This window comes from Xiphias gladius, chromosome 20 (genome assembly GCF_016859285.1).
Source record: "Xiphias gladius isolate SHS-SW01 ecotype Sanya breed wild chromosome 20, ASM1685928v1, whole genome shotgun sequence".
Lineage (NCBI taxonomy): Eukaryota > Metazoa > Chordata > Actinopteri > Istiophoriformes > Xiphiidae > Xiphias > Xiphias gladius.
Window position 1 is genome coordinate 23637211 of NC_053419.1, and position 15188 is coordinate 23652398.

At 44.5% G+C, this 15188-nt stretch overlaps 1 protein-coding gene across 1 annotated transcript in view; it reads right to left on the reverse strand.

Annotated features, from left to right (window-relative positions):
• Positions 1 to 506: 506 nt before the first annotated feature.
• LOC120805952 (seizure 6-like protein) overlaps positions 507 to 15188 on the reverse strand; it is a 57403-nt gene continuing 42721 nt past the window's right edge. The window contains exons 11-17 of the mRNA XM_040156526.1: positions 7632 to 7826; positions 5856 to 6047; positions 5088 to 5282; positions 3033 to 3068; positions 2561 to 2675; positions 1140 to 1245; positions 507 to 1028 (exon numbers count right to left, since the gene is read on the reverse strand). Coding sequence (XP_040012460.1) covers positions 999 to 1028; positions 1140 to 1245; positions 2561 to 2675; positions 3033 to 3068; positions 5088 to 5282; positions 5856 to 6047; positions 7632 to 7826 — 869 coding nt within the window. The 3' untranslated portion in view covers positions 507 to 998. The remainder of the gene's footprint in view (positions 1029 to 1139; positions 1246 to 2560; positions 2676 to 3032; positions 3069 to 5087; positions 5283 to 5855; positions 6048 to 7631; positions 7827 to 15188) is intronic.

The following is a 15188-nucleotide window of genomic DNA, read 5'->3' on the forward strand; positions in this document are numbered from 1 at the left end:
GTGAAAGATTTAGAGCGTAGGTCTGCGCTCTGCGAATCCGCTTCATAAGCGTACAAAGACAAAGGACAAGGAAGGGGAGAGACAAGGAGAAGAACGGGGAAATAACATCCGCTGTACGGCGTGAATAAACACAAACAGTCCCGCGGTCAAAGAGGCCGAACTTCTAAACATGCAAGTTGTGGAAACAGAGCTAACGCTAGCACGAGACTCCAAGACTCCACCCTTCGCCTACATCCTCGTCATGTTCGCTGCCGCGGCCGCTGCGGGATTCGGGGGCTCGCCAGCCTGTGAGTCAGCCACGGCGACGCCTTCCAGCAGCTAACACCAGCTTCTTCTGCTTCTGATCAGATGACACAGTCGCAGTCTTTTTTTTTTTTCTTCCTTTTTTTGGCTGATTTTCTGGAAATTTGATTAAAACTCACTACATTTAGACGGAGAGCCGACTAATGAGATCGTATCAAAAATGGGGTCTGATTTCATGAAAATCTTAAGGATTAGAACTTTCAGAGATGTATTCTGGGATTCTTACATTAAATTACTTACAAGTGAGAAATGTTTGACAAAAATTCTAAAAAGTGCTTGAATCACCTCATTCTACATTCTTCACACTGCGTCCTGTCCCCGACTCCTTCCCCTTCTCCCCTCCTTGACTCCTTGTTGTGCCACTTCACACCCAACGTCTCCTCCTTCCTCACCATGCTGGATTCTCTCAGATGATCTTTGGGTCTTCTCTCTCTCCGTCCCACATCTCCCGTCGTCTCCCGGCGTCACCGATCCACGCGCATTTCGTCTCCTATCTTCCATCGCGTCTTCAGAAGCTGTCACGTCAAAAAGGAGGAGAGAACGGGACCTGTCGCCGCGTTTCGCGGCAGAAGGGGCTGGACATCGTCTGTTTGTATTTACATCGCCTCCTCCTGGGCGGAGAGGGAGGGAGGAGAGGCTGAAGAGTTAGGGCGAGGCGGTCGGTCTTGGTTCAGAAATGTCTTTTGCGGGGCCTGTCATATCGATACCTCGTATTCACGAGTGTCCTGCTGTTGGTGAAAGAGAAGGTGGAAGAGACAGAGGCAGAATTAACAGCGCGAGTGTCCCCCGTAAGACTTGCCGTGGACGGTTAGCTGTTCAATGCACTGGAGACTCACCCCTCCTGTCTCATAGAGCGGGTTGTCAAACTCTGTCTCTACCGTGATCTGTCGGTAAGGGTGGGGGTAGATAAGAGGCAGCCTCAGGTTGGAGTGATATCTGCACCTGATGCACAGGACGAGGGGGAGACAGAGACAAGAGCAAAAGGTGAGGACAATTCGGCTTTCAGGGTTTATCATCAATTACCTGCAAAGCTAGCGACGTTCCCGTCAGCCTCAGCGTTACTCTGTGTTTAGTGCTAGTTAGCAAGCGTTAGCGTGCTAACGCGCCAAACTAAGGCGGTGAACGCGGTGAACACCACAACTGCCAAGCGTCGGCATGTTAGCATGCGTCAAAGCACCGCTGTCTTTCCTTAACTGACTTTATCGATTCATAATACTGTTCTTACTTATAGAGACTGCGTCATCTGATCCAAGGCGAGAGAAAAAGCGAGTAAGTGGAGCTTTAGCTGTGATTGTTTCGTCAGCCGCTGTTTCCGAGGTCGAGAGTAAACTGCCGAGCTCAACTTTTACACAAACACAGACGAGAAGTCCTGTAGTGCTGCGGATAATACGCACCCCCTCTTTTTTAACAGATCATGATCATCGATCAAATAATCTCGTCTCTCTCTGTAAAGCTCTTTGGTCACCATGTGATGTTTAAAGCTTCTCTACAAATAAACCGGGACTTGATTGAATCTGCTGATTAAGGCTTTTGAATACAGTTAAAAGCTTCAGAACAAGTGAGTCAGAGGAGCTTGAGTTTTCCTTTCTGTTTGTCCACTGACGAGTTGCGTCAGTGGATTTAGACTGGATTTTGGATTCAGATGACATATGAGAGAATTTGAATTCACCGTCGGCATTTGACACTATTTCTACAAGAGAATTTCTTATGTTTTAAATGAATAAAATAAATACTGCAGATGTAATCACTCCTTGTTTTGGTATATGTATAATTCATGATTTTTATGCTGCTCTCCGGTTATCCCCAGACCCAGTATTGGAAGAAATATTCAGATCCTTTGCTTAAAGACATAGTTTGACTTCTGGGAAAATAAACTTATTTACTGTCTGGCAGAGAGTTAAATGAGAATATTGAGTGTGTATTGAGCAGCGTCATTAATGTGTTAATCAGTGAGCTTTGGAGCTGCTGGTACAGCAGGTAGGATCTGGTTGGCCAGGTTAGCGGTTTCCCCGTCAGCCAACACCAGAATAGGCCTTTGATTATCAACAAATGAATTATCAAAATGACTTTTCTGTCGATCATCTTATCGATTGATTGACTAATCATTCCAGCCCTACTGCTCTTTGTGCTAAGGTCTGCTAACCTGCCGATAACGAGAGCTGTATGAATCTTCTCATCCAGCGCTCCGCCGGAGAGCGAGTAGCGCATTTCCCAAAGAGTCAGACGGTTTTTCTTAAAAGTCGTGCAGAGGTCTTACCGTGTGACGTAAAGGTAAGCGCCTCCCAGCAGCACAGACAGCAGGAGAACGAGGATGAAGATGGCCAGTGCTATGTTGCCTCCATCCAGAGTGGAGCCTGCAGTCGCCTCTGCAACTGATACACAGCACACGGATAGAACCGGGTAAATTAAAGGCAGGATCTGATCGAGAGAGCAAATGAACCTGTAAAAAGTCCGGTCGAGGGCGGCTTAGCAAACGTAGGTGCGTTCTACAGGTAAACAAATGAGTAACCACAGGTGGACGGACAAACACACACACACACACACACACAGTGGGGATGAGCTTGGCAGGCAGATGTTTGCTGACGCAGGCAGAGCAGACACACGGAGGCGAAGCGCCTGCGTGGCCTGTGTGAGGGTTTGTTTGAGGTTCTTGTCAGTCTAGAGAACAAACTGTGTGGTCTTTTCAGCCCACAGCATCAGAGCACACCAACATACACGGACGGACTCACCTTCCAAAGCATGGTTGCCAAAGCAGTCATGGTTGGCTGCAAGACATCATTCTGTCAGTCAGTGCACATGAAAATTGACATCACACTTTCTGTGGAGCTTTCTATTTGCAACAAGGCTGCTGTGAATTCTGCTGCGCTCGTCTCACTGCTACCACCGCCGTCAAGCTCCCTGCTCTCGCTTCAGCGCTGGAGGAAGCATCCAGAGCCCATCGCTTAGAGGAGAGGTAAAAGTGCCGATACCACACTGTAAAGTCCTCCACCGCGAGTAAAAGTCCCACACGGAGAATGTTACTCAAGTCCAAGTATAATCAGGAAAACGTACTTGAAGTATTAAAAGTACTCGGTGCAGGAAAATGGGTCCTATACTATTACACATTATGTCATTAGATTATTATAACTCATTGATTCGTGCGTAAGCAGCATTTCACAGCTGGTTATGGTGGAGCTCATTTGTTTTTTAACCCATATTACACAGGACTGCAAATAATGATTATTTCCGATAAGAATTACATCGTATATCATATCATATAATAAGGAATCCCCTGATTGTTTTTGACCAACTGAACAGAAAACAGAACTAGCCAGAGCCCAAAGTGACACCTTCACAGCGCTTGTTTTGTCCAACCGATAATCCAGACCTCAAAATTATTAGAGATAAATTGGATTAATGAAAAGAACTGAAAGGGAGAGGTGCAAATCATCACGGTTGAGATGCTGTGACCCTGAAACGTTTGGGATTTTTGCTTGAAAAATGTTTTAAACGATTATCAAAATAGTTACCAATTATTATTATTTATTTTTAATTTTTTTGACCAACTGACTAATTAATTAATCAAGTAACTGTTTCCGATCCACCTGCTTATACAGGTAGTTTAACCTACAACAAAGCGTCAGATTTTACAAGCTCTTCATATGTTTTATATGCAAACAGCCTAATGTATAAAGGCTGTAGTGGAATAAAAGTACAATATTTCAAAATACTCCAGTAGAGTACAGGTACATAAAAATTGCACTCATGTCCGGTATGTGAATAAATGTACTTAGTTACATTCCACCTCTGCTCAATGATTGATCGAGAAAACAACTTGCCGATGAATCAATAATGATTATGAATGAATAAATCGTGCAGGTGTGTGCGTAAGTACATGACTTGAGTAAATGGGCTTCATTTGTGACTTTACACAAACTGCACATAAACAGTTTAGTTCTAAAATAAAATGATGAAGAAATGACATTCGCGAATCCTGTGGATTTTTAAAATATTGGCACAGAAACAATTCTACATTTATTTTATGATACGATTAGAAATAATCAGCTCAGGAGTGTCTTCTCTTGTAAGAGCTCAATTATCTTTTTTTTTTTGTTCAATATTTTCCCAACACGGAGAAACTCTGTATCATTCATCGATTTATCAACGGGTCTAAATCTAGTCAAGAAATACTGGAATCAGCCTGAAAAACATCCGTCGCTTTTTAGTTTTCACGGGAACCCTCGGCGTCCTCGCTGGCGGCTACAGCCGGGACAAGGCCCTGACTATTTCTCTGAATGGAGCGCTTTCGCTTTTCATACTTCAAGTTCATTTGGCGAAGACTTATGTACTTTTACTTCAGTAACATGTTCCGGTGGATGACTTTTACTAGTAATAAGAGTATTTTTACAGTGTGGCAGCCTATGACAACTCTTACTTGCGTAAAAACTATCTGAACACCTTCCTCCACCACTGCTTGATCCATTCCTTACACTTCTGCTCTCGTGTTGCTGGTTTTTTGGAAAGGGCTAAAAAATAAGGACGGAACCCTCCGAACTCTGCAGAGGCTGTGACTCAGCTCGGGCGGGCTGGGCCGGGGCTTGACGATCAACGTCTGGGAAAAGGAGTTTTGGCCAGCTGTCAGTTGCATGCAAGTGTGTGTGTGTCTGTGTGTGTGTGTGTGTGGGGGAGGGGGGGGCTCTTGTGTACGTGCATAAATCTAAAGGTAAAGAGAGCAAGGGAGCGTTTCATTCCACACCAACGCTGCGCAAAACAAAACAAAACACCCAATTGTGCAAAAGCCTCACCCCTGCAGAGAGGAAGCGGGCCGCTCCAGAAGGACGGGTTTCCCAGGATACATTTAATCGCCACCTCTCCAATGAGCTCGTAGCCCTGGTAACAGACAAAGGTGAGCGACTCGCCGGGCAGGTAGAGCCTCTTGGACAGGATCTGGTAGCCGTTGTCGGGGAGACCGGGGTTTTCGCAGGAAACCGAATCCTCGGCTATGAAAGAAAGATTAGAAACGGAAAGAGAGAGAGAGAGAGAGAGAGAGAGAGAGAGCTGGATGGATGCCGTCAAGTTCCTCAACAAGGAATCCGAGGTTTTGCGTCAGCGCTCGACCGACAGATCCGACGGGCTCCGGCTGATGTGACATGACTCACGGATAATCCACTCCCCCTCCCGCAGGTGGCTGAGGGCTGATTGCTACGGCGCATTAGCACGGCATTTGCATATCAAACACTTCACGCGAGCGCCAGCAGCACCGGCAGCGCACGCGTGCGCAAACTAAGACGCACGCGGGCGCAAACACCTCGTCGGTCCTGAGGAGGGAGAACGCGGGAGACGAAGCGGAGGCGCTGTGATCTGTGTCAGCGGGAGGGGGGGGGGACCGGGCCTGTTCTGCCAGAAATCACACAAACCCACCCGTGTTAGATCCCACGGCGGCGGCGGAACTGTCACGCGCAACCGTCTGTCCTGACGACGGCTCTCTGAAATCGCGGGGGCCGGAAAAGCCACCGGTGAAAACCGAGGCACGGGCGCGACAAGAATAAACGACCGGTCTCAGGGACACTCACAGACGCAGTGGGGGAGTCGGGACGTCCACACCGGGGTCCCCGGCTCGCGGCCGTAGCAGGTGATGGTGGCGCCGCCCTGCAGGATGAAGCCGGGGCTGCAGCTGTACTGGATCGTCGTGCCCACCAGGAGTTTGGGGTCCGACAGGGACCTGGTGGAGTGCTCCACGTGGCCGGGATCCGAACAGTACATGACTGCGGGAGGAGACAGCAGAGGAAATGAGCAACGTGATTTGTTTCCATGCCTACAACAAGTATATTTATCAAACCTTATCAATATAAAGAAATGGCTTTACAGCAGCACAGAGATAATCAGAAATGTAAAACGTCAATTCAAACTGGTGTCGGGCAACAATAAATGTGAATCCTAAGACTAGCATTACTACCAAATGTCTGAAACCAGGCTAGAGACCCTCACTGAAACACTAAACGTGCTATTCAGTACCAGGGTTTGAGATGAAAAGGGTTCATCCTCTGGGGAGAAAGAACGTGCTTGGTTCATTTCAAGGAAATCTGTTGAATAGATTAAGGTTGCCCCCCCCCCACAATGCTGGAGATAAATGACATGATTTGTCCTCAAGATTTTGGTAAATCCAAAAAAAAACCCAACAAAAATCTCCCAAAAAGCTTCATTCTCCGAGGACCCTGAGCGTCCTCAGTAAATGGAAACTCATTAAAGCCCTCTCAGACAGTGAACGGTTGCTGCCGCCACCATTAGGCCCCCGGTGTCAGCGTGACGCACGGCAGCCGTGCCCAGCTATTTCCCACCGCCATCTGAGTTGATTAAGGTTCAACCCGCCGCGTCACCGTGGCAACCGCAGAGCCCGCGGCCAGGGAACCTGCGCGGGGGCTGATTTCCCTGGCGTTCGAGTTCCTCGAATTATCCACCTCTTCACCAGCGGGGGACAGAGACATCAATTAACAAACACCAGTTTTAGGAGCAGCATCCGCTTCCAGGTTTGATTATCTGGTCTGCGACAATAAACAATGTTTATGATATCACTTAGTTAAACTCGTTGTATTTGATCATGCCGTATTGCCAACCATTTCCTCTATTTTAAGCCACGACCTGCCCCGCTGTGCCATGAGATTAGAGTAGGTGGATAGCAGCAGTAACGTATGGTTGTTAGTAGGATCGGCAGTAGCAGGTGGCCCGCGGCGGTGAGTTGCACCCTGCTGCCGTCCATAAAAATCTCGCCGGAGAATCTCCAAAATACAGCTTGATTTGAATCCACCTTAATTCCCCTCGTTTTTGTTTTTTTTCCCCTTTGGCCTTGGCAAAGGCATGAAACGCTGGAAAACTGAAGGTGATCTGTGGCAGGGAGCCTGCACACAAATGTGAGGTGACATTCGAAGGGTACTACATGTTTGCATCGTTTGTACTGTCTTTGCATCGACTGTTCATTTAACAGCACCGTGAATAATCAATGCTTTCATCGGCTCAACGCGAGGAAACTTTGTTATGGCGACACTTTCTTGTTTCATGCCAGTGGTGGAACGTGAATTTATCTACTTGTAATGTAATTAAGTGAAATTTTTGAGGCACTTGTACTTTACTTGGGTATTTCCATGTTATGCTGTTTTTAGAGAGAGAAATAAGTACTTCTTACTCCGCAGCACTTCTCTGAAGAAGAGATTTGGACACTGAAATTAGTACAAACTATCCTGTGAGGACCATGAAAATGTTAAATTTCAGAGGTGATTCCTGTAAACAACAGACGATAACAGCACGCACAAACGCAGCTGTGCGGTAGATGTATGAACAGGACTGGAACTGACTCTTTTCACAGAACGGGGGCTGCGAGCTCCAGGAGAGGTCCAACTGACAGGTGAGGGTCTCCCGTCCCACTAGGTCATAACCGGGATCGCACTGGTAGGTGATACGAGCCCCTCGCACCAGTGCAACATGGGATGTTGTCTTCCAGCCGTTCTGGATCTCGGGCAGGTCTGGGCAGGAGTCATTTCGGGACACCTCTGGGGAAAAAAAAGAATAAAAAAAAAAGAAAAGAAAGAAAAATGTTGATGAATGGCTCCATTATGACGGTGTTATTGCTTGTGGTCCAAGTTCGGCTACAGTGAAGGGGCAAGAAGCAAACAAGATAAACAACAGTACATGTGATTTTGACAGGATCCTGGCACATGCTCTCTGTGAGGAGGAATCCATCTCGGCGTGGAAGATTGATGGACTTATTGTTGGACTACTAGACCGTGTGACAGAATGATGGATTTTATCTGTGTTGGACGGTCTTCAAATATCACCTCCTCAGTGTTTCTACTCTGACAAGCAGAGCTGGTCACTGAAGCTGCCGTTTGAAAAAGCCACTCAAGTTTTAAGTCAGACACTCCACTGAACCAGTCCTCAGTAAAATTATCACAAGCTGTCAGTTATCTGTCACAGTTGTGCTCATCTGACTTTTTTGACTTCTTTGTTCCAATTTGACAAAATAATTCTAACTCAAGGAGTACAAGAAATTTCATGCTCAATTTTTTTGTAGGTGGGAGTAAAATTGCTATATATTGATTTTATTTGTGTTTTTTAAAAGAATCTATATTCCTCTGGAAATGATCAGTTTTATTTAAAATCACAAAATCAGAGTTGCTCAAGACCTGAAGCTGTGTCATCTTCCTTTAAAGCAGCAATCCTCAGTTTTTTTAGTCCACTTGGGGGCAGAAGTTCACAACAAACTGAACATAGCGCACAAGTTTGACATATCTTCACATCATTTGCCTATTTACACACTCAGCAGACATGGAGCAACATTAGCATTCATTTAGAGTTGCTATTCTATAAATGTGACAAATCTAAGTCCAGCACTCCCCCTCTTTCAGCTCTGTTTTTGGTCTCAACCAGCTCCTGAGGGAAATATCTGGCTCTTTTAGCTGCTAAATGCTCCGCTATGTTCACTAGCTGGTCTCTGACTGTGTCTGTCCGCTGTTTGCTGCTCAGCAGGTAGAGAACAGTAGGTTTTTACAGCTTATTTGGTGGAAACAGCTGCCTGTCGATGCAGGAAATGAAGCCCCGAGGCGGAACCAAAACAGTTAAGTTGTGGGCCATTAAACCAAAACATTTAGCTGAAAGACACAAATTGCTCCATACAGCTGAGAGGAACTGTAGAGTCAGGTGATAATTGTCTGTGGGTTTTTCACTACGAACAGCACCTTTTTAATTTACACACAGTCATAGGACCCATTGTTCATATGAAAATATTGATGTGTCACTTTAAAGAGGCTGTTTTAAACTCTCAGTGCACCAAATGCTCTCCCTTATGGTGTAGAGTCAGGTGTTGCAGAACCCTGTTTGTTTTACTAAGTGAAAAAAAAAAAAAAAAGAAAAGAAAGAAAAATGTTGATGAATGGCTCCATTATGACGGTGTTATTGCTTGTGGTCCAAGTTCGGCTACAGTGAAGGGGCAAGAAGCAAACAAGATAAACAACAGTACATGTGATTTTGACAGGATCCTGGCACATGCTCTCTGTGAGGAGGAATCCATCTCGGCGTGGAAGATTGATGGACTTATTGTTGGACTACTAGACCGTGTGACAGAATGATGGATTTTATCTGTGTTGGACGGTCTTCAAATATCACCTCCTCAGTGTTTCTACTCTGACAAGCAGAGCTGGTCACTGAAGCTGCCGTTTGAAAAAGCCACTCAAGTTTTAAGTCAGACACTCCACTGAACCAGTCCTCAGTAAAATTATCACAAGCTGTCAGTTATCTGTCACAGTTGTGCTCATCTGACTTTTTTGACTTCTTTGTTATGTGCTGATTTTTTTTTATGATAAAATGTTTTTCCAATTTGATAAAATAATTCTAACTAAAGGAGTACAAGAAAATTTCATGCTCAATTTTTTGTAGGGAGAGATTTGTGTTTTTAAAGAAAGCTATATTCCTCTGGAAATGATCAGTTTTATTTAAAATCACAAAATCAGAGTTGCTCAAGACCTGAAGCTGTGTCACCTTCCTTTAAAGCAGCAATCCTCAGTTTTTTTAGTCCACTTGGGGGCAGAAGTTCACAACAAACTGAACATAGCACACAAGTTTGACATATCTTCACATCATTTGCCTATTTACACACTCAGCAGACATGGAGCAACATTAGCATTCATTTAGAGTTGCTATTCTATAAATGTGACAAATCTAAGTCCAGCACTCCCCCTCTTTCAGCTCTGTTTTTGGTCTCCACCAGCTCCTGAGGGAAACATCTGGCTCTTTTAGCTGCTAAATGCGCCGCTATGTTCACTAGCTGGTCTCTGACTGTGTCTGTCCGCTGTTTGCTGCTCAGCAGGTAGAGAACAGTAGGTTTTTACAGCTTATTTGGTGGAAACAGCTGCCTGTCGATGCAGGAAATGAAGCCCCGAGGCGGAACCAAAACAGTTAAGTTGTGGGCCATTAAACCAAAACATTGAGCTGAAAGACACAAATTGCTCCATACAGCTGAGAGGAACTGTAGAGTCAGGTGATAATTGTCTGTGGGTTTTTCACTACGAACAGCACCTTTTTAATTTACACACAGTCATAGGACCCATTGTTCATATGAAAATATTGATGTGTTACTTTAAAGAGGCTGTTTTAAACTCTCAGTGCACCAAATGCTCTCCCTTATGGTGTAGAGTCAGGTGTTGCAGAACCCTGTTTGTTTTACTAAGTGAAAAAAAAAAAAAAATACATACATGGATGAATGTTTTGCCCCTGATTAATCTGCTTCATCATTTGAGATCCGAGAAGGCGTCGCACACCAGCATGTCCTGATTACACAGGCAGAGAAGCAGCAGGGAGCTCAGAACAATCTCCAGTCTCTCGGATCGTTCTGAAGATCTTTTCGAATCAGGAGCCAGGAGTGTTTTTTGTGTTTTTTGCCACATCGTTGCCACGTGTTCTTAAAATCAATGGAGCTTTAGAGTTTGCTCCAAGTCAATAAAAGTCCACAACCACAAGAGGAGAAAAACTCACCCTTCAGATCAATTTGGAGTTGAGAAGACAAAAAGTTTACTGCATTGGCGGTGGCTCTGTACAGCTGTACGAGCTAAACATCATCATCTTCCTTCACATCCCTCTAGCAGATGTGGGCATGTTTCACCGTGGTTCAAGTGATAAATATGACAAACTGGTGGCACTAGAGGAAACGTAAGGGGATCACCTATGATTCATTCTCCGCGGACCATGACAGAGTTTACAGAAGTTTTAGCAACATGCTCAGCATGACAGTGTCGACACAGGTCATGCTCACAAATCTTAGTGTAGCAGGTTAGCGATTAAACAAATAATTATCACTAAACAGCTCGGGTGGTAGATGGGGTTGTTCTTTAATAATAGGGTTGATGTCCACATATCAAAGTGTCTATGAGTGTGGGGGAAAAAAATTTAAGTTGCCTTAGATGAAACTGTCTGCCAAATTGTAAGCTCTATGTAAGCTGAGGCTGAGGTCATTGGTTCTGCATTGGTTCTTGCCACAGACCATTTAAGACAAGGTGAAAATTTTGACCCAATGATGGCACTTGATGCAAAGTGAGGAGATCCCCAAAGGTGTTACAGTTCATCCCCTGGGGACCATAGACATCAAAAAGTTGTGAAGATATTTCCCTCAAAACCAAAAATGTCAGCTGCGGGTGGTGCGATGAAAAGTCAGAGGATCACCTGCGTCACTAGGAATCATTCTCTTGGGACCATGAATGTTCCCACCAACTTTCACAAAAAATCCATCCAATAGTTGTTGAGACATTTGAGTGTGGAGCGAAGATGTTTACTAACCGACTTCCCATCCCTGAAGCCCAGCTGCTACCGTGGCTGAAAACTGGAGCCATGCCAGCGTAATAAAGTGGCTTTTGTTTTATTTTTATTTCAACAAAAACATCTAAAATCCAAGCAGCAAATTTGTGTTTTGGTGAGATGGCGGGCAAACAGCTGCACCGGTGACATGGATTAGCTGGTGAAACAGGATCTCGCTTTCTTAAAACTCACTTTGTACATGGAGGAAATATCTGCCAAGAAACGAAGGCCTGATTTCCTCTTGAACGGGGCGGACACATCCTCTGCACTTTTCAAAATATCCTATTTTTGTCCCTCTCACTTCTATCGCTTCAGATGGATTTTCTTACAATTGAACGTTGTCCTCTGACTGTCCAGCCCCCATGGTTCAGAGGAGGGAAGAGCTGAGTTAATAAAAATGTCTTTACACTCATCTGAGTCAGCTTCAGTTGTTACCACACACTCAGAACAATAGGTTTAATGATCAGCAGCAGGTGGAGCCTGCGGCCAGTGGTTTAAATACTTCTTTCGCCCTGGGTTTCGTCTCTCAGGCTACATACAGTCTGTCCTACTTTAGTGGGGATGTATGCAGCCTGAAAATGTTTTTTCTTATATTTCATTTTACTCTCTTAAATCCAATTTAAATGTGTCTATTGATATTGTCTTTTTTCTATTGCCTTTCGTTTATTTTCTCGATGCGCTTTATGTTCTATGTGAGCACTCTGAATTGCCTTGTAGATGAAAAGGCGCTGTACAAATACACTTGTCTTGAAAGGGGGGAATGGGGTGACACAACTCAGGGCTGAGAAAAGGTTCCACATGCTCAAATGTGAGAATTTGCTGCTTTTGCTGGGTTTTGGATTGTTGGTCAGACAAAACAAGACATTTCGGAATGTCACCTTGTGCTCTAGGAAATTGTGTTTTATAGACAAAATGATTAATTAATCAATTAATTGAGAAAAATAACTAGTAGATTAATCGATGACGGAACTATAACGGGAAACTAAAACTATTTTAAGTGAGGTTGCAATACATGTGTTTACGCAGCATTTGTCTTTATTGTTATATGACCATTATTATGGGAAGAACAAAAACAGGGTTTATCATAAAACATGTGCTCGACTGACTTATGATTTTTTCTTTTTTTCACTTCATTGTGAACTTCTGAAACCAAACCTACGCTCTTCCCAAGGAAACATTGCTGCAGTTGCATCAAATCAGCTGAAGGTTTACTCTCACGTGCCGTCACAGACTGTCTCCGTTTTTCCCTCCCATGCATAGATTCACGGGAGCATTTGTTGCTCCGTGATTGCACAGTGTCTCGAGTGTACAGTAGTCTTGAACCAAAGAAGAACAAGACAAGATCACCTCCGGCAGCCGCTCGAGCCAAGGAGAAAAATACAGAACACTGATAACATTTACACTGATTAAAGCTGGGAACAAAAAAAATCATTACAGCCTGGAGAAACATATAAATAAGTGGCCTCCTGTTAGGACTGGTGTGTGTCTGTGTGTCTGCATATGCGTATCTGGTGATTGGTCGGGCAGCATACAGTATTGCATTACATTGTACAATATAATAGGCCTACAGGGATTTGTAAGTCGAAGTTCCTGGATCAATTATTCATTTACTATTGACTCGGTTCTCCTCCTTCGTGCCGCCTCGGTGTGTGTGTGCTCGGTAATTTATTCTGAGCACAAACACACACACACACACATTCGTGCACACACACATATAATCAAAGATACTAGCCTACGTATTCACGCTGTGTCTACTTGATTTACTCCTCTGGGAAATGTGTGTGAGTTTGCGCTGTCGGGAGGGTGACAAGTAAATTGGACGGTGTGTGCGATTCTAAATTGGTGTCAGGTGTTGGATGTGGGCAGCACTGCAGATTACGGTGTGTAAAAGGATCGAGTGAGCTTATTTGGCTGCTTGTGAGACTCCGGGCTCGTGTGTAGATGAGGGCCATTGCGACATGGTGAAACAAATGGGATGTGATTGAATAAGGGCAGAGGGAAGTGAGAGAAAAGACAAATAAAGATGAGAGGAGAGAGAAGGGAAGATGAAAAATGGAGTGGGCAACTCGAGGAGAAAAGGCAAAATCTAAATGGACGGGGGGGAAACCGAGAGTAAACCTTTCCAGATCTACTTAAGGGATAATTCTGGTGTTCTACTGTATTCTTGTTATTGTCAACAAATCCCATGAAAAGACCAAGGCTGAAGGCTGCATTAGCCACTACTGGTGTAACAGACCCGCATGTCCAACCAAACTGTGGTTTAGTTGCATTTTGGGAAATGTAGGCGACGCGTTTTGACAAGGAAGAAAAAAAGACAATATCCTCTGGTCCTGCTGCATCGATCCATCCATCACGAGTCCGACGATGAGTGCGTTTACTTGTGCACCAACATCCCTGTTTCGAGCCTTATCCTGGTATTGATGTTATTCGGGATATGATGTTTACGTGGAGCTTGAGAAACGTGGTTATCGATGTCTCTGTACACATGATTCTAACGGAAATGCTGACTGGATCTACTGAGGAAGGTCAGTCTATTAGCCATGTGACTCTGCTACTCTGTGTGAGAAACTAGTAAACAGTGCCGTGAAACAACACCGGTGCCATGGTAACTGTACGCAACAAAGATTGAGACAGCTTTGGCCGCAAAATGCTTAGAAGAAGATGAGCCTGAATTGTCACTGACGAAAACTGGACCAAAGTCTCTTTAGCTTTTGTGGACTAAAGATAACAGAAGTCAAGCTCCGAAATGATCTCTGTGTCCAGGTTTCTGAAAGCAGCACAATATTCACATGCCCAACATTTAACTGGGATACTCCAAAAACCTGATCCTAACCAGGATACCGCACATATGTAAACGCACTCAGTATTGCAACTGATGCGAAATCAGTTGTTACTGGTTAACTTTATTTGCAGTGGTCATGGTTTAAACGTTGTTGTTTCAGAAGCATCCATTGGTTCACAAATTAATGCAAAATCTTCTGTGACTGCATGAAACCAGTGAGTGGTCAAAGCCTATGAGGAGACTGTAGGACGACACTCTGACAGCTAAATGTAGGAACGGACACAGATTTAGCTCCCAGTTAAAACTATTTCTAACACCATGTCCAATTCTCTTTTTATCTTCACTGGACAACGTCTGCAGTCGTCTGATACAATCGGCTCAATTTTCTGATACCGCCAATAGGGACGCATCACAGTCGCATCATTTTCGGATTCTAAATATGCACTAGGGGGCTTTGAAAGGAGAATTAATTTAAAATTGTATGCTTAAAAGATAAGGCTAGTGCTATTCTACATTTTCTTCTGTCACCAAATCCCATTAAAAGACTAAAACTCTCCCCTCCCTTATTTCTCCAGTATCACACCGTCCGTCTCCACTCGCCGGTATGTGCATTTCACTATACTGGCACTTGTAAAGTTGTCTTTAGCAAGCAGTGCTAGCTTAAGGTTGTGCTAAACTAAGCTAACTCCTGTTTGGTCTACGGATTTATCCCATTTGCGGAGGAGCCAGTTCGGGAAGCATTATCGTCAGGTTCTGATTAACTGTGTATGTGTTTCCGTCTCACGTT